This window comes from Ursus maritimus, unplaced genomic scaffold (assembly GCF_017311325.1).
Source record: "Ursus maritimus isolate PB19 unplaced genomic scaffold, ASM1731132v1 scaffold_3, whole genome shotgun sequence".
NCBI lineage: Eukaryota > Metazoa > Chordata > Mammalia > Carnivora > Ursidae > Ursus > Ursus maritimus.
Genome location: NW_024425563.1, coordinates 60,707,550 through 60,728,309, shown reverse-complemented (window position 1 = coordinate 60,728,309; position 20,760 = coordinate 60,707,550). Strand labels below are relative to the sequence as shown.

The 20,760-nt window shown below is 34.6% G+C and overlaps 1 protein-coding gene across 1 annotated transcript in view; it reads right to left on the bottom strand.

Moving 5' to 3' along the window:
- The window catches only part of VWDE (von Willebrand factor D and EGF domains), an 84,763-nt gene that overhangs the window by 11,778 nt on the left and 52,225 nt on the right, over window positions 1–20,760 (bottom strand). The window contains exons 15-25 of the mRNA XM_008686528.2: window positions 18,416–18,552; window positions 14,703–14,858; window positions 14,478–14,582; window positions 12,811–12,925; window positions 10,621–10,871; window positions 9,559–9,778; window positions 7,635–7,772; window positions 4,926–5,066; window positions 2,242–2,811; window positions 770–865; window positions 594–689 (exon numbers count right to left, since the gene is read on the bottom strand). Coding sequence (XP_008684750.2) covers window positions 594–689; window positions 770–865; window positions 2,242–2,811; window positions 4,926–5,066; window positions 7,635–7,772; window positions 9,559–9,778; window positions 10,621–10,871; window positions 12,811–12,925; window positions 14,478–14,582; window positions 14,703–14,858; window positions 18,416–18,552 — 2,025 coding nt within the window. The remainder of the gene's footprint in view (window positions 1–593; window positions 690–769; window positions 866–2,241; window positions 2,812–4,925; window positions 5,067–7,634; window positions 7,773–9,558; window positions 9,779–10,620; window positions 10,872–12,810; window positions 12,926–14,477; window positions 14,583–14,702; window positions 14,859–18,415; window positions 18,553–20,760) is intronic.

Sequence of the window (20,760 nt, the reverse complement as noted above, 5' to 3'; positions counted from 1 at the left end):
TTATTAATAATTATTTGTACCATCTATCAAAGTATATTCTTTAAAAATATTGAAAATAACAAATGTGTGCTTTTAAAATACTATCCATTTTTAAAATGCCATTTCATAAACTCTCCTCTTAAGATTTCAACCAAAATAATAAAATTATATGGCTATAGACATGTTCTTAAAAATCACATTTTAGGATTCTTTTTACTACCTTGTATCTTCTAATTATGTGGTATTTAGCACTTTCTTGGAGTTGTTTGACAAGTCATTCAATAATCAGGTGTCCTTTGTTCGAAGCTAAAATATATGTAGGGATATGGCATCTTATAACGAAAATCTCAAAAATATTACTTCCGAAGACAATTTTACCAAGGACAAATAAGCTATTTTGCTCTTTGGATGTCTAATTTTAGAAATTTAAGTTTTTAGAAGTTTCAAATAAATTATTTTTAATAAACATTAAAAAGCTTAGACTTCCCCACCAGCATTAATGAGTATGTATCAGTACAGACACAGTAAAACTGAATTATCTTTTAAAAAAAGCCTTTTTAAAGAAAATACTTTTATTTTGGTTCTATTATTTGATTTTTAATCTGAAGTATCACCTTCATCACAGGTTGCTCCACCATGCCCTGGGGGACATTCACAAACGTTAGGCTTAATACATTTTCCACGGTTTTTGCAATCAGGATGACATACAGCTGTATAAAATAAAGCTCATGTTTTAGAAATGTCAATTATCAGTTAAATTCATCATGCAAACTATGAGGGCTATACCTACCAGTTTGGCAGTTAGAACCAGTGTAGCCAGGTTTACATTTGCATATGTTTGGGGCAACACACTCCCTGCTTTTTCCACATGGGTGTCTACAAATGGCTGCAAAAATCAAGGGAAAAAAAGGCTGACTGGTTGATACAATACATACATGTTGCCCATAGACCGACTTATAAGAAAAGTCAAATTCTCTGAAATTTGAAAATTTTGAGGCTGCTTATTGAGCAATAACCACTGCATTTATCCATAAAATTATTTTTTCCCCTTGTATTTATTTTACTACGAGAATGACTGAGAAACATGACTAACACTGTCAGAAAGAAGTACCGTATGTTGTAATTACTCCCTGATGTTGAAGCTGCTAGCCATAAATGGGGTTACAGTCTTTTTTCAGAGGTCAATAAAGCTGCAGATACTAATCAGGTAAATGGTGGTAAATGGCAGGAATAATCAGAATTTCAAAGAGCAAGATGCTAGGAACACATCATAAGCTCACAGGTTCGTATTCCTTAACCTTCATTAACTACCTGCTATTTTCTATTAGGCATTTAACATTTTTCTGAGGTAACCGAAATGTATGTGATTGTTTTGTTTTGTTTATTTATAATATGGAGTTTTATATTATAAACATGTAAGTACTGAAAGTTGTTATTATTATCATTATTCCTACAAAAAGCAAAAACAAAGAAGTATCTCTCAGTAATACTGAGAACAAAGAAATACCCCAATAGCTCTATTGCTTAAGTTGGTCTCAAATAAATCAAAACACAAATAACACGAAAAAAAATTAACAAAATACCAACAACAACACAAAATAGCTTCTCCAGTATCAAAGCCAAAAATTTGATTTGCATCAAAGCAAACAATACTGGTAATTGTGAAAAGAAGTAAATGCTCCTTTAAAAATTAAAGTGATGTCCAACTTGTTTTACTCTCAAGAGCTGGAGTACTTACAGAGAAGCCTAGTTTATGCAAATAAGCGAATACGCCAGAATTAGTAATTTAAAGTGCTAAATGCCCACTGTGAGCGGGAAAGAACCCAGACCACAGATCACTTCCTTATTTTATCCCTTAGTTGCTGAATGCTAGGCAAGTCAGTTAGCCCTCTAAGCCTCTGCTTTCCTATCTGCATAATGGGAAAAATAACACTCAATATGTGGAGTCTTTATGGATCATATGACATAATTGATGAAGAATGCTTCTATAGATGTTGGAACATAGTAGGTACTCAAAAACATATTTACATTATATAGTTATAGTACTATCTGACATTATTTTTAAAAATAACTCAGAAACACCCTTAATTTTTTTTGAAATATGAAGAGGATATACACAAATAATAAATAAATGCAATGAACAGAAATTGGTGAACTAAATGGAGTAAATAGAAATTATTAAATAGAAAAGTGTCTCTTTTTAATTACTTAAATGTGGACTAAATAGTTTTCTTTGCATCTTCCGAAGAATTTTCATACTACCTCTGCACTTGATACCATCTCCATAATATCCAAAGGGGCAGCGTCCACATCTGAAGTGACCATCTGTGGTTGGCACACAAGAAACACCAAGAAAACAAGGTGATTCAGCACAAGTTGATATTTTGGTCCATCCAGGCTTTTCTGGCAAAATGGTGATGGCTCTAGTAACTACTGAGGCAAACGCATCCTTATATTGCGTGAAACCTTGCGCAGACCTGTTAATTTGAGAATTATGCCCTCCTGCCTCTGTTTGGATGGTGCTCTGTGTAATATCCCTTACTTCACCATGGGAACTGTTTGGGTTAATGCTTAAAGAACTATGGTTGTTCATGGACACTCCCAATTCCTCCAGACTGAGATTTGTACTGATAGTATGATCCACCTGTTCAAAACCTGATATCTGTTGGGAAATAATATTCTTTGAATTATTCATTTGAGTTGTAACTGATTTTAATGAGAAGTGCGAGATGTCGCTGGTTGTGTCCAAGAACTTTTTGATAGTGGCAGGACTGTGGGTAAAACTTGCACTGGATGGTGAATGGTCTGTTGATGGTGGCTGAAATTTTATATCTAAAGAACCAAAAAAGAAAAAGAAATGTCAGTCAATAACATTTATTAATATTCTGCTCTTTCCCCAGTATTTAACATTAAGTAATTCATTCCTTCATTTAATGTCTATCACATGTATACCATTATACTAGGAGCCGTGCAGTAGCAAGAAGTCATCATACAGTTCCTGCCTTCAAGGAATTTATAATCTATTTGGATATGTCAGGTGTACAGAATGTTAAACATTGTAAAAGTTAAAGAACAATAACCAAAAATTTTATTAAGAGTTAGAAATAGCCAACAAACTTGTATTGACCACTTCATACACTGAGGCTCAAAGCAAAGGAAATTGCTTACATGTTTGTATTCTTAACATGTAAGCAATTCATAATAATAATCTGAAGCAAGTTTTATATTATACAAACATACTATGTATAATTTTAAACTAAGAATTTCAAATCTCAATGCGATAAACACTTTTTTTTTTGCAAAATATAAATGATTTAGATTGAAAAGGAGAGGAGTTGATAGAACAATTACAATGGACAAAACAAATATAATCTAAAGTCACCCCCAAATATGATGCCAAGACAGATGATCTAATGGGAAAAAATTACCAAATTATCAAGGAAAGAATATTTCATAAAACTCTTGCAATGCACAGAAAGAGATGAAATTTTTATAAACATTTGATCAAGTGGCATAACCCTATAGTCAACATCATTTATGAAAATACATAAGCATTTTAAATGAAATACTAGCAAATCAAATGCAGCAGCGTAGTTGCAGACTACTACATCAGGATGAAACAGAATTGAATCTCTATTAACCGAATTACATTACATAATTTTGTTATGATATTAATAAAGATAGCAATATAAAATAATGTTAAAAAGTAATTTGATACAATTTTCTGTTGAAAACATTCTGAAAAAGTTAGCCTAACGAAACATTAACAGAAATTATAGCAAGTAATAAGTGATGCTGAAAAACCATTTGATAAAATTTAAAAACCACTTCTAATTTAAACTAAAGAGAATTCTGAGAAAGCAACAAATAAAAGGAAAATCTCTTAACTGGATGAAGGGTTTCTAGCAGAAACCTACCCTGATATCATACTTAATGGTGAAACATGAGAAGAATTTCCATTAAAACCATTAAGAAAAAATTCCCTGCCTACACACTTTGCACTGGAGGTCCCAGCCATTAAAATGAGGGCCCAAATTTGAGAGCTGGAACTGCAGTCCAACTGCTCAGGTTCAAATCTCCCTTCCTTTACAAACTCTATAAATCTGAACAGAATACTTAACCTATCTATGCCTCTGTACAGATGAGTAACATCTATAAAGTGTAAATAATAACAGTTACTGTCTATAGCTATTGAGAGGATTGAATGAGATAGTATATAGATAATATTTGTCTAGTGCTGGTGTCTCATAAATACAGAGTAAATCATAATTATTATTACAATGAGAAGGTAACTAAGAGTAAGAGACAAACTCACTATTGGCAAGACTTATTGTCTATTTACAAAACCAAGAAAGAGAATCAACTATAAAAATAGTATAAATAAGAGAGTTTAATAAGGCAATTGGATGCATGAATAAATCAAAATCAAGATAGCTTTCTTGTATTGCAGTAATTGACAAAAGACACCTTGCAAAATAAATAAGTGCAGTGATAATCTTGCAAGATGAATAGCTAATATTACAAAATGCAAAAGCATAAAGAAAGCTAATGTAAAATGTGTACGGTCCTTGTGAAGACAATCAGAATATTAATTGAATTAATCAAGAGTTATAAAGACAGCCCTGTGGAAAAGAAAAGGCCTTATGAAATAATGGTTTAGGGTGTCAATGCTGAATGACCAGGGAGTTACAAAATGTAACTTTGAAATGGTCACTTCCAATCATAAGCTTCTCTGAAATCACCTTAAATATCATTTGTTCATTATACAACATGCATCATTTTTTCTAGAATACAAGAAAAAGAACAATTTGTAAACTGCATTGTATAATCTTAGGTGATCTTTCTAAAAAGAAAAATTCCTAAGGAATCAATATGTTGGTCTGCTGAAAACATAAATGGGAGATATTACTCATCATTAGATTTTGTTTAGCAAGACAACTACTTACTGGAGGCATTTCCATTTGTTGACTTAACACGCCTTTCTCTCTGTACGGCATTTTTACCATTCTCTTCCTTGGTTTCACTTTCGTTAGAACTTGTAAGAACCACAGTATGTGTAGTAGATTCATGTAAAAACTGTGCTTCAACTGTAGATGAATGCACAAAAAACAGATTACACTATTAAAAAACCAAAATACTGTGAAAAAGAACATACAATACAAATGTCACTTGCATTGAACTCTTCACAAATTAGATTACAGAGCTAGCTTACATGTCGCCTCTTCAGCAAATCCTTGTGTTATGGACTGACTTGTGTCCCCTCAAATCTATTTATGTTAAAGCCCTAACTCTAAATGTGACTGTATTACCTTTAAGGAGAAAATTAAGGTTAAATGAAGTCATGAGTGGGGCTCTTGTCCAATAGGACTGGTGTCCTTTTAAGAAGAGGAGGAGCCACAAGCAGGATGCATATGTGAGGACAGAGTAAGAAGGGGGCCATCTGTCAGCCATGGAGAAAAGCCAGAAACCAACCCTACTGGCACCTTGATCTTGAACTTCCAGCCTCCAGAACTCTGAGGAAACAAATTTCTGTTGTTTAAGTCACCCTATCTGTGTTATTCTGTTATGGCAACCCAATGTGACTAACAGATGTTCCTATAGTCTCACACTCACCCAACCAATTTCATCCATCTGTGTTCTCCCACAGAGCTTTGTCCTTGATATTGACTCATGCGTCTCCTCTTCTAGTTAGCAACCTCAAGAATAAGAACTGTGCTGTAGTGGCTTTTATAGTCAGTGACTCTAGTGCCTGCCATAAAAACTAAGTAAACAATACCAATGAGGAAAAAATTATTTTGTATTAACAAGCATCTTCCTAAATACACAAATGCCTCTGACAGAGTTAAGAAACTTATTAATCACTCATGTGTAATGGGACTGGGTTCAACTTGCTTTACTCTTAAGTTCCACTTGATATAGGTTTTATTCAGGGAATGAGCTTCTGTTTACAAAAGGCTGATCTTAGATCACTTTAGCGCACGGAGTGAAGGATCTGATACTGTTGAGTATTTCGGCCTGGGTATTGAGGGGGGAAATGTGAGTGGCTGAGATAGTAGGGAATTCCCCTTACCAACCTGCACTGTGCTGCTCAAATCTGTGACCTCTAGTCCTAGATTGGCCCACTCCAATCTGAAGCACAAAGTGACATAGTTTTCATCAAAATGGGATCTTATTCACTGAATGATACCAAATTATGGTTGACACTGCCTTCTATAATTAACTTTTCTCTTTTAAGCTTTTAAAAGGTTGATATCCACTGATTTTTGTCTTCCTTTCTCTTAGTGTTCTCTGTGGGCAATTTCATCCATGACTGATGACCCTAAGAATTGTATCTTTAACTTAATCTTCCCTCCCTGAGCTCCACCTGGAGTCACCTGTTTCTATGTATCCATACTGCATTCTTTCTTTCCCTTCCCAAACCACTCTTTCTTCCTTAGATTTCATGGGTGTCCTGTGTCTTAGTCAGCTCAGGCTGCTATAATAAAATACCACAGACTGAGTGTCCTAAACAATAGGAATTTATTTTCTTACCATTCTGGAGGGTAACAAGTCCAAGATCAAGGTGCAGGCCCATTTGGTGCCTGGTGAGAGTCTCTTCCTGGCTCCCAGACAGCCACCTTCTCCCTGTGTCCTCACATGGCCGGGAGAGACAGAGTAAGATCTCTGGTGTGTCCTCTTAAAAGGGTACTGATCCTATTGGATCCTAATCCTCCCTCATGACCTCATTTAACCTCAATTAATTCCTTACTCTAAATACAGCCACACTGGGGGTTTGGGACACAACATATCAATTTTGGGGTGACATGATTTAGTGTATAGCAATGTGAATGCCAATCCTACACACCCATTCACCTAAACTGAACACTTGGAACTTAGTAATTCTCTTTCCCTCTCCATGCTAATCCCAATCACTGACCACAGACCATCAACTTGCTTCTTTAGTGTTTCAACCATTACCTCCTCATCTAAGGTCAGAATATCTTCATCTCTTTCCTATTTATTTGTATTATTGTCTTAGCTTTTCTTTGCCCCTTCAGACTTGCACAGTTCCTTATCCATAAGAGGTCCATCCTCCATACTGTTCTTGAGTAGACTTCTCAGATGTAAATCATATCATGTTTCTCATGGTTTGTCAGTGATCTGCCCACTGGCTAGGTCTCTAGCTTCAACTCTTGTAGCAGTCCCTCTTACCCTCTATATTTTAAGCACACTGAGTTATTCACAGTGCCCAAGGTATGCTGTGATGTTACATGCCTCTCCACCTTTGTGCATGATGTTTCTTCAGCCTAGAAAGCTTTCTCTCTCTTGACTGGACACATCAGAGTTAGCTATAATGACACTTCATTTTTAAAACTTTTCATTATCCCTCTAGGTAGACGTGATTTCCTGTGTAGTATTCCTACTATTCTCTCCAGGCACTTCTATCAAAAGACACAGAACACCATACTGAACTATGGTGATTACATGTCAGACTCCCTGGTAGTATACTCAAACCTGTTAGGTCAGAAGGCATGTCTTATCTATTTTTTGCATCCTCCACATCCAGCTTAGTGCACGACACTTAATACATGAGTAGAAGAGATAATAGAACTGAGAGATTTGGATTAATTAAATGGAGCAAAAAACATTTCATGGCAGAAAATAAGGACTTTTACCATGACACATTTTCCCATCACCATAAAATCCTTTTGGACATGAACCACAATGATAGGAGCCAAAGGTATTGAGACAATCTGCTCCTGGAAAGCAAGGCCTGGATTCACACTCATCAACATCTTCCTGGCAATTTTTGCCTAAACAAAATACAGATTGAGAGTTTAAAATATTTACTTTGATAAACATTATATGTCCCTTAAGTGCTCATTATTTGATTTCTTTTACTTAAAGATATTTTACTTTTACTCTCCTAAAGATATCTTTACTTCTTTTATATTAAGGTATGTCCTACAAACTCAGAAAAGCTGTCCTGTAATAACAGGGATGTACTAATTTTAGGATTTACAACAGAGTTAAGCATAGTCATTAATCAGATTCTATTTTACATTAAACAAGACCCTTCAAGTACATAAGATTTTCCCTATAACAAAGAAGACAAGGCCATTAAAATTTTAAGGCAAAAAATTACCTTATTATAGCACCCATTTTTACTTTGTTAAAAAAACTCAGGGAAAATTTTTAAAAAGTTTTTAGAATGGTTGCCTGCTTAGCTTAAGGACAACTTATTCAGTGCAGTTATTGCATTAGCTGTGAAAATCCATGAAAACTTTACAGCGTGGTAGGAAAAGTTAGTCTTTACTCAGTAAAATTATTTGAGATCCTGTTGCTCTTTTAAATGTTTAAAAACTTATTTGAATGAATATATTCAGTCATTTACTCACTAGAGTAAAATCCATGAAACAATCAATATTTGAATTCTTTAAAATGTAATCTGTAGCAAATAGTCCCAAATGATAAAATTTTTATTTTATTTTATCTTAAGATTTTATTTATTTCAGAGAGATAGAGAGAGAGATTTTATTTATTTATTTGAGAGATTGAGCAGGAGGAGGGGCAGAAAGGGAGGGAGAGGGACAAGCCTACTCCTCTTGGAGCCCAGAGCCTATGTGGGGCTCTATCTCAAGACCCTGAGATCATGACCTAAGCTGAAATCAAGAGTTGCACACTTAACTGACCGAGCCACCCAGGTGCCCCTAAAATTTTTATTTTATTTTATTTTATTTTATTACACAGGCAGGAGGAGTGGGAGAGGAAGAAGCAGGCTCCCAGTGAGGAGCCTGATATGGGGCTCGATCCCATAACGCCAGGATCACGCCCTGAGCCTAAGGCAGACGCTTAATGACTGCACCACCCAGGCGCCCCCTAAAATTTTTATTTTAAAATGCTGAGAAAATTAGAAGACACCTAAATATCCCGCTTAGTTCCATTATAATGTTAAAATAGATCTGCCTTCAAGGAAAAAATATCAGCTCAATAATTGCATATTTACTTATTTAACATTTGTATATATTTAAATTAGAGGAAATACTGGTATGACTTATAAAAAGCCCTGGGAAATTAAAAGTAATCATTCACATACTTAGTTGCGGTTTCTAGAATCAGACATTTTAGGATAATTAATGAGTTAGCAAATTTTGTTTGATTTCAACTCTAACTTTATATCATGATCTTTTTAAGTTAATGAATTATCAACCTTTCTTAAAGGATAATTTTTACATTTCCCATGGCAAATTTCTTTATTATTCTATATTATATTTTGATAGTAATACATTTAAATATATTTCTACCAAATTTAGACAGAAATGTTTAGAAACCTGCAAAATACAACACAGACACAGAATATTGCCATTAAAATTATAAAAATGGGCAGAATAATGAGTATATGTAAGCTATGTACAATAACAAAATGACACGGGTAGTAAATGACTTTGTGATGACTTTTACTAGACTTTTTAAATGTATATTAAAATCTTTAGGACCATACACTTGCTTGAGTAATCTGTGGATTATTTGGAAAGCTAAGGAACTTTCCTTTCTAATTTGTTCCCATACTAATTTCATTCATGAAGAACCAAAACTTACCCTTGAATTCAGGCGGACATACACAAGAATAATCAGGAAATCCACTAATACATCTGCCCAGGCCACAGGGGTTCGCATGGCACTCAGTGACATTCACTTCACAGAGACTGCCCTGAAAGCTGGGCAAGCAGACACATAGGTACCTTCCACTGCCTGGAGGAAATTTACTATCTGACACACATGATCCACCATTCAGGCAATCACAAGACTTCACAGTCACCTCCAAAAGAAACAAAAAACAAATGCCTTACTTTTCAATAAAATTAACTTCAGTGTATGCCCCAGAAATTGTGATAGGCGTGTATGTTTATGTGCAACTAAGACCAGCCCATGAGTTTTGCAAAACAAACAAAAAACATATATATTTAATGTAAAAGAGTATTTTAAAAGATAGTTTAATGAAGTAATTTTGCCAACTTTCAAGAGCATAGCCAAAATATAAATGCTGGGGATAATTTTTAAAAATGTTACAAGATGATCAATGAATTTCTATAATGCAAGCAGCACAAAAACACTCCCATAGGGTGTAAAGCATTTAGATGGTCACCTGAGTTCTCTTAAAATACAGAGAGTAAACAGTCACTTGAATTATCTGGTTAACATGACATAGTACACTACTGCGCTTCATACCATTACTTTTGTATGAGTGTGTCCCAAATTTTGAGTGAATGCAGTGCATAAAAAACAGTATTAATAGCTCATGACTGATAATATCAAAAGAATGGTCAATAAAAAATGACTTTACTTGAAGAAAAAGGGTTTAATTATCAATCTGAAGATAGATCTTTCAGAGAGGTAGACATGAATACATTCTTTATCCTTATTATAGTTAAGTACAGGCGAAAATGATCTAGGAATTAGTCATTTAGCTCTGTGCTCTAGACTTGAGACTGTCCCTAAGATTTTAAATTCTGACAAAAACAGCACTTTGGCAGTTTAATTTTCCATAAAATGTTGAATAATTTAGTTCCTCTGCACAAATTAAGAATTATATTTTAAATTTAAAATAGATAGCAATATTGCTAATTAATTCAGTGGCATTTATGTAATGATAAATATTACCATAATCGTGACTCTTGTTTCAGCATTGCAGTCATCGTTAAAACGTAAAGTGAATTGCTGTGGAGTTTGGGACTCTGTTTTCCACGTGAGAAGTCCTGTAGAGGAAACATTTGCTCCCTCAGGACCTGAGTCCAGGGTAAAATGGATGTCAGAACCTTCGGGATCCAAGGCCGTGAACTGGTACACAAAGTTCTCCCCCAAAAATGTCTGTAATTTGTTTTGTGGTACTTGAATCACCGGGGGTTGGTTGTCTGTCACAGAGAAAACATTTACTTTGTACTCGTGTAGAAAAAAAAAAAGGAAAGTACAATTCAAAGAGCTCCCACTGGAACATTCTGATGAAGTTCGACCTCTGCTAAAACTTCCATTACCTACCTTGGCTCTTTTTTTTACATTTGGAATAAATTCAATTGCATTCTTAGAAAATGTAAAAGTAACTGACAGGTTTAAGACTTCAAACTTTGCTACGAGAGTGTAAAAGCACTTTGAACAGAGCATAAAATACATAAACACATTTGCATTCCCCAGACCGGATGCCTTGCCTTTCCCGCCTGAAATTACTTCTCAATGTCCACCAACTCAACTGCTTGCTCTTTCACTCTCTCTTCTTCGTCCTTTACCCTTTTCAGCTTTACTTTACTCCTCGACACCTTTTTTCTTTATTTCTCCTTTACTCTCCACGACGGGTTGTTCATTTGACTCCCCTGACTTCCTCACTGTACCTGTCTCCCCAGTTACTGGAGGTCATAGAGTCATAGCAACCCTCTGCTCCTCAGAGGTCTTTCTAGCTGCCAAGCTCACTTGCTGGAATGCTGGTTATTTCAGAGGACAGAGAGGGCTCCCTTTGTGCTCAAGTAATGTTTTAAAACATCTTTTTATATTGTCACTTTAAAAAATGTCCCCCTTCCTTGCCAACTGGTTTAACAGAGAGAAAGAACAGCCTTTTTCATTGCGCTGGGCACAAACACACTCCACTTGCATCAACAAAGCACTAATGCCAAGAGAATGTAGTTCGGGCTCCCATTCTGCCCTCATGTATCTTTACACAATTTACTGATTTCAATTTCCTTACCCCTCAATATGGGAAAGTTGGGACAGATGATATTTCCAACCCCTTGTATCCCTGAACATTGTAAATCTATGATGAGTCAGTCATACCAAAGCCATTAACAACATAGACACCAATTCAGAAATTATAGTGTGTTTCCTTTGTGTCTTGCACTAAATTCTTCTCCAAATTTTCATTGTCTTCCCATAACAGCCCGTGAGTCTTGCACCTGAGCAATGAATCATCTGACAAATACTCTCACACAGTCATGAAATTTGTATATACAGTAATATATATATATAGTGATGCTACAAAGCTCAGTATAAATATAAGGCTTTATGACTCAGATAAAATTACATGGGGACGGCAACAGGGAGTAATTATATTTTGTCGTATTTTATGATGCCTGGTCTTTTGACTGAGGAAAGAGAATGAAGAAACATCTATGTGGAATTACATATAGCTGTATTTAAGGAAGTGAAGAAATTATATGGTACATGGCTATGATGTGGGGTGTTTTTTCCGGGTAGGACTAATATCCAGACATTATCTGGACCCACTATTATACTCATGGAGTCAAAGAATGGTAGGGCTGAAGGCACTCAATAGATTACTGAGTCCAGGTGATCTTATTCAACAGGTGATGAATGCATGGCCTCTAGAATTTAAATAGCTAAATGTCTTGTCACAAAACTAAAAAGAAGTGAGGCTAAGAATAGGATATAGAGCTTTGGTACCAAAGTAATGTTCTCTTTCCACTAAACCCACCAATGTTTACTGATGGATGTTTATGTACTTACATAGTACTTGAAAGCCTATTTTGTTAGTAGCTATTTGACTTGTACAAACTGTGTGTAACTGAATTAACCATTCCAATTTCTTCCATTAATAATTCACATTTGCTTTCAGTATCAAATATTAAAATAAAATCCCTACCCTATTGTAGTATAATCATAGAAATTACATAACATAACATTTCGAAAATCTTATATTACGTTCAAGAAAAGTAAATCATGCAGTTAGAAAAAGATCCTAAACTAAACACAGTGTTCATCTTATAATACATTTATGTAACTCATGGTTTAAAATCACTTAAAAATATCTTGTCAAGGAAATATTTGGATTAATAAAGATTAACTTACTTTCTAAAAATGACCAAGTAAATTTTGAAATTTTTGGTCTACAAATCAAACAAGGGCTGATAGGATTTTTATCTCCTTCAATGTAGCAGAGCCCATCAATAATGCAAACATTTTCCTAATGGAAATTTTAAAAAGAGAAAAACAATTAAGATGTTATAGTTAGTGTTTAGGAAAAAAATGTACATAGAAACTAGCACCATCTATGTTGGTGATTCCAGTGAAAGCATATTATAAGTCTGTTTTGGTTAGGAAACATTTTTTCATATGTCCTAATCATAAATGTATGTTAGAAAACAAATCATTCCCTTTTTGTGTAAATGCCTTTGGAACTGATCAATATGGAGGGAATAAGAAAATACATATATAGCTTTATCTCTGTGTAGCATTATAGCTTATAAATAACACGGAAGAAAACTTGTCTTTTCTTCTTGTTTTTTGTTTGTTTGTTTGCTTGTTTGTTTTGTTTTGTTTTACTACTAACTCAGTCTGGAAATGCTCTATTAATAAAGCAATGAAACAATTTTTCCCCTGCTCAGCTTATAGAAACACATCAGTTTATAGCTATTTTCCCTTGGTCTAGGAACCCACTATGTCCTCTGAACGTGGTGGAACTGAACCAGAACCATGATATAATTATCCACACTTGACAATGGATATCCTTATACAAATTGTAGAAAGAGAGGCTTATCTACAAAGAAATAATGTTAAACGTAGCAATCATTTTCAACCCGGGAACACCAAATTTTGTTCAGCATATATAAACTTTGCCCATTTGACAAAATCTCCTCTGATGTCACTTAGAACACGACACAAAAATAAGAACAGAATAGCTCCAACAATATAAAACAATTGTGAATTATAACATTTTAAAAGTACCTATCATAAAACATGTGGAAATGGAATATTTTGGGGAAAGTAAAAATCAAACAACTTTTCAGAAACAGAAACTTCTTATTGATGTGATCTAATTGCTAATCTCAAAGGAAGAAAGATTTAAAATGTAAAATAATACTTTAAAATTTATCTACATAAATATTATTTGATATGCTTCTCAGTTTTAAAGAGCCAAGTAATATTAGATCCATGGTATCTATTACATCAGCAGCTGGCATGTGAGAGAGCTCTGTTGATAAACCCAACAGACCGGAGCTGGATGAATAGGGTGTGGCTGTGAGGATTCAGCTCTGGCTGGGCTCTTCTGTCATCCGTTCAGCGGGGGAGATTTGCAAGGTTCAATGAACTTAGTTGCCACAAAAAAAGCCCCTCCCTGTAGAAGTGCCAGCTTTATACATTTTACAAGCTCCATCCAAATGCACACCCTTAGTTACAAAGATTAGTTAACTGTCGAGAGACATTGTACCAGAAAATTATTACTATTTAAAAAGGAATATATGTAGGAGTTAAAATTCAATCTGAATCTTCTCTTTTGAATTATTTTTAAGGAATAAACAACCTGCCACTTCAAAACATAAAAGGTAGAAACCTTCTCTTTGCCATTTCAACAACAGTTATGGGCAGAGTAACAATTTTAGTTAACCACATATAAACTTGAGAAAGTCTTTTCTCTATTAGTATTTCTGATATGAAGGTGAAAAAACTAATATGTCATTAAGGTAAATGAAAATACCTATCATATAAATGTGAAAATAAGTGAAAAAATTGCATACCTTTATAGTACACGAGTCCTTACCATAGAGACCACAAACTTGACAAGCCCCATCATATATGATCATTATTCTGGGATTACTGAACCTATAACCATCATTAGATACCTGTAAGATGTAGTTTTATAATAAGATAATATATTCTAAATGTAGCTTCATAAATTCATTATGAAATGTTAATATATATTTACTTTGTTTATAAATATGAGAATATCTTTTCTTTTTTACCTTTAATTGCCACTTTGCAATTGGTTTCTCACCCATCAGATTCATGTTATCAGACTGTTGATCATCAGGGGGCAGCTGACAATCGATAGTTCTGCTATTTTGAAAAACAGTATGCGTGTAGACAGCTTTTCCAAGGACCCATTTACTGTTATTATACTAAAGGCATAATGAGAAGGCAATTAACCTCTGTTTAATTAAGGAAATTCCTTGCTAGTGAATTACTCGTAATCAAAATATAAATTTTAAATGTATGCCTGGTATAATGGAATATATACTAAAGTAATAAAAGTGACATCAACATTGAATTTGATATAGAACAATGAAAACCATATATGCTTAAATTTGATGTAAACTGCTTCTAATGCCTCACGCATTTCCTGTGGGTTCAAATCAATGAAGTTACCAATATTGGTCATATATAATGAATCACCATATAATAAGTTTTACAGCAAGAGGAAACACATTTGACTATGTAGTTGAAACACAATGGATTGATTTGCTGCCCAGAAACTCATTTCTCCTGCAAAAGCTCCTAACCTTCTACTTCTACTTCAACTTGAAATTGCTCTTTCTATCTGGTTCCCAGAACCCTCTCATGTTCTTATATGACCCATCTTCCTGACTACACGCAACTGCTCTGGGGTGGATCTAAGCTGAGCCAATGCTTTGATTACTTGGGCTATTTTAACTTTGTACCAGAGGGCAAGTTGGGCCAGTCTGCTTCTGATGGCTTGAGGTGCAAGACTCAAAGTTATGGAGCTGTAGGTGGCTGTGTTTTTCACAATGTGGTGAAAGCTAGTATCTAGTAAAAGGGGAAAATGAAGCCTATAGAGAAAAAAAAGAACTGAGACAGATAAACACACACACATACAAATGCAGACATACTGAGTTTTCATGTGTTCAAGTCCCAAGTTCAAGTTACTCCTGAGAATTCAGCAATGACATTCTAATCCTGATTCTGTGAAAAACGTACTGTTTTCATAAATAAATACCATTTTTGCTCAAGGTAGTTCAAATGAATTTATGTAACTTAATATTTAATTCTAACCAGTTCACCCTGTTAAATAACTCAGTGGCATATCATACTTAACCTACACTTAAAGGATTATTTTTCAGTATAAAAATGCATTGGTGTCTAAAGAGGAAAAGCCAGAATAATTTTCTGGGTACTGGTAACTACATAGAAAACTAAAAGGGCATATTTTATTAACAATATTTTGATTTACAATTTTTAAAAAATTTATGACTGTGGAATGCTTTCAATTGCTCCGAAATGATCCAGGAACATCCTGATGCTTCTGTACTGAGGGTCAGCAGGAGATCGAAAAGAAGGCAAGAACATGCTTATCTGTGGCCAGCAGAAACGATCTTGTTAAGATTTGATAACTGAAAGATTAGGCCACAGTAGAAATCTCCATGTTTAAGGGGGTATGTACAGTCTGGCCCAACAGATAGGTCAGTTCAGTGGTCCCCCTCTAGTGGAGTGGGACTGACAAGAATGTCTTGGGGTAGTCATGATATGGACACTTAGATGGATACAGGGCTTTGTGTATTGAAATGAGACTTCAGCCAATGACTGGAAGTACAGAAATCATTTCCACCCATGTTTAGACAAGCCTACCCCAAACAAGGAATAAACAGAGTTCTATTTATTTTCCATTCATCAGTATTTTGTATCTGTATGTGCTGAGGGCTTTCTGATGAAAAAAGATCCAGAAGAAAAGACAGACAAATAAGATAACTTTAATATCACTGTAACCAAGATTCAAATAAAGCTTAATGAGAAAGAAGCCACTGACTCTAACACAGTCAAGGGAAGCTTCTCTTCCTGAAAGTAGAAGAGGAGACTGCTATTTGGATTCTGGGAGCAGAAATGGAGAGTGCTACTCAGCACTGGCTGGAGGGAATAGCAAGTGAAAGGCAGGGATGCCTGAGACAGCATGAGATTTTAGTAGAGCATATGCAGGAGGTTCAGGTTTGCAAAAATAGACAAGAGCTAGATCACAAAGGGCCATTCATTTCTAGGACAGCTACTTGGATTTAATCCTGTGAGTATTTAAAAATTGGATTCTGTAAAGTCCTGGCTGCTTTTCTAGTGGGGAGGGAGTGAAAGAAAGGATTGGGTGCTTGCATCTCTAGATAAAAACTTGTTTAAAATCACTGCTGCAAAAGTAGAAAAGAACATCTATAATATGCTACCTTTCATGCAAAAAGAAGGGATTTCTCTGTTCCTTTGTACAAAAGAAATGCAGTAAAGATAAACCAGAAAATAATGTGAGTGGATACCTTCAGGGGATAGATGGAAATGGGATGGAAAGAAAGGGTAATGGACAGAGGTACAGATGATAAGAGAGTGACATTTCTCTGTGTGTATCTTTCGTATGGTGCAAACCCTCAAAACCATGATAATACTTCGTATACTTTCCAAATAAGTAAATAGCTAAAATCAACCACAGTATGGAGGAAATTCAAAGTGGAATACAAATATTTCAAAATAAACCAAATTGCATTACAAATGAAATGCATAAATATCCTGAACAGGGTGCTAAAGAAAATTGCTAATCTAAGTAAGTTTGGTTTGGGCTAGTGAACATTGATATTTCTTTCTGTGGTTCCGTATAGTGTGTTAGAGAATTTCATAGTGTGCTTTTTATCAGATGTTTAGAAAAAGGAAGTAGTATGAGAATAAATATCACAGCAAATAATATATCTGAAAGTAAATACAAAGTGTACTTTTTCTTTCTTGGCAAATCACTTAATGGTAGTGTGAGGTCATACAATTTATTCTGCCATGAACAATATAATGTCTACTCTCCTGAGTAATACTAAGTGAATAAAATTATACATATATTCCACTTTCTACTGGGTGTCTTATTATTTCATTGGGATTAAAATATTTCATGGTTATTTAGAAAAGCTCTACTCAAAAAATCTGGAAATAAGCATACTTTTCTTGTATAATGATTTGATAAAGACAGATACAAAAGTTATTTCCTTCTTAAGTTCTCAATCTCAGGATCACATTTGGCTTTAGCAATTTAGAGAAAAAGTAAACAGAATGCTAAAATGTCATTTGCTGTTTTAAGTTTTCAGCTTATCCAAGTAGGTACTTTCAAAGAATTTTCCTTAAAATAAAAATCCACTTGAATAAAGAAAAGGAAGCCCATATAAATAACCATCAAAATAAGGTATAATTTGATATACCAGTGTTTAAAGTGAGTGATCATGTCTGTTGTTTGTGGTCCAAAGAAAGAAAAACATTATTTTCTTTTTGAAATCCATACTAAGGGAAATATAAAGGATAAGTACAATTAATCTTCAACTTTTTACTTTGTAAAGGGAACTGTTCATATCCCTATGCTCCAGAAGTCGTACAGACTGTGTTGGATAAAAATGATCTCCATTCTTTGTGGTTTTACATTTCAATAAATACAGAGGCTTGCATATCAAGCTTAATATTATTTTAATTTCTTATTATGACTGGAATACTGAACCAATACAGCAATAAAAATTATATAAAATAGTTTAATAGAGTTAACAAATAAGGAAGAAGCTTTAAGGTCAAGCAACTTAACCATTTTCCTATTGGGCTCTCTGTGGATAGGACATCCTTTGGGACTATGTTACTAACTGACAGTCCAAATTAATCCAAGATAAAATTAATCTGAATAACTCATAAACTTAATTGTTTTTCAACACTAAAATTAACATACCTGCAGTTTAGTAACTTCACATTTAATTGAAGGTGATTCTTTGAAGCCTTGACCAAATACTCTCACTGTCATACAATTATATTCTCGAATATTACAGAATCCAGCATTCTCAAGTTCTATGATTTCAGGAGCCTTGTCTTTGGAAAGAATGACAAAACAAAGCGGACAAATTTTCTTTAATTCCAGAAAAATAAACTAATTATTTTCAAGGTCCAAATTAAAAGCATATGGAAAACAATATTTTGAAGTCTACTCCAAATATTAGTACATTAATTAAACTATTAAATAATAAGGGTAGTCTTGTGTTAAAAGAAGTGTGACCCACCATCAAGCCAATAAAAATACCATTAAAGATACTACCAGTGCTCAAATATACAGGTTTAATTAATGTTTTAATAATGTTTAATACCAATTATTTACAAGTATTAAAAATTACTTAATTTTTGTTTCAATAATTTTTACAATTAATTAATGTTTTAATTAATGTTTTAATAATGTTTAATACCAATTATTTACAAGTATTAAAAAATTACTACTACAATGACCTGTGTTTTATTCTTGCCATTTTGGTTTGTGCCATAGAGATGGGTTATAGAAAAAACACTTTGTAATAAAGTAGTGTAATTAGCAATGTGATGTATTAAAATTTTTTAAAATTCTTAAACAGTAAAACAGTTATAAAATTTCATGAAACTGTTATTAATGTTTTTATGTATTATTGCTATCCTACATGCCACCAAAATCTTAGATGTACTTTCAATCACAGGAGAAAAAAATCCTCCTAGCGTCAGAGTTAACTTATCTTCATATAGTTATATCTCTGCTTCTCGTTTTGGTAAGATAACACATTATCTGTCTCCGCAAGATCTGGTTGTCAAATAGATAAATGCAGTATATAAAAGTAACTGAGTCCTCTAAGTATTGGCAAAAATCTAACTGAATATAACTTTACTAGCAGTGAAATATAAAATCATAAATTCTGTACTCAGAACCCTAAAAATGTTTATGAAAATTAAAAATATGTACTTGTTAGTTTATTCTTTCATATTCAACAAATGTTAACTGAGCAATTTCTATTTTTCTGGTGTTATTCTAGGTACTGGGGATATATGAACAGAAAAAAGTCCCTGCCTTCATAAAACTTACATTCTAATATAGGAGGACGAAAAATAAACAAGTGAAAAATAAATATAAAGTGTATTGTATAAATGTTTTCAAGACTATGGAGAAAACTATATATTAACTCTATGAAGGGACATAAAGACTATGGGGTTGTGTGAAGAAAACTACTTTATTTTGAATGACCATGGAAGACGTCTCATACAATATGACATTTGAAGAGAGAAGAGAAGGAAGTCCATCATGAAGATATGTGTTGGAAGAATGCTCCAGTGGGAGGGAAAGTAAATGCAAAGGCTCTGAGGTAGGAGCAGGTTTGGCCTCTTTGAGAAACAGCAAAGCAACCACTTAAGAACACTGGGTGGTGGGGGGGGGGAGCAGTGAGCTGTGGAGAGAATGATAGATGAAATTCAGTGAGAGAGAAGGCTCCAATTGCATAGGGTCTTCCAGGCCATGGTAGGGAATATAGATTTTACTTGGAAGGAGAGGGGGAGCCACTAGAGGGATTCAAGCAGGAGTACTATGATCTCGTTATCATTTCAAAGGGGTCACTTTAGCTGCAGCATGGAGAATAAACTTTGAGAGAATCTATAATAATCCAGGTGAGAGATAACAGTGGCTCAGACTAAGTTGTAGCAGGGAAAGAGATGAAAGTCATTGAAGCTAGAGCTGGATTTGCTACTAATGGATTAAGCATGAGGCATGAAAAAAAGAGGAAAAGTCAGAATGTCTACAAGTTTTTAACATGAACAGTCAGTGGAGTGAAGTTTGCATTTACTGAGATGGCAAAGTCTGCAGATGGAAAAGGGCGGGATGGTGGGGGCAGAAGGAAGGTCAGGAGTTACTAGTTACTAGTTACTAGTTTAATGTTTATTTATTTGAGAGAGAAAACAAGAGCAGGGGGATGGGCAGTGGGAAAGGGAGAAGCTGAGCAGGGAGCCTGATACAGGTTTGATCCCAGGACCCTGAGATCATGACCTGAGCTGAAGGCAGATGCTTAACCAAATGAGCTGCCCACGTGCCCCTCAAATTGATTTTTAAACATTTCTTTCTCTTATGGGGCACCTGGGTGGCTCAGTCGGTTAAGCCTTCAGCTCAGATCATGATCCCAGGGTCCTGGGATCAAGTCCCACATCCGGTTCCCTGGTTGGTAGGGAGTCTGCTTCACCCTCTGCTCATCCTTTCTTTCTTTCTCTCTCTCTCTCTCTCTCTCTCTCCCCCTCCTC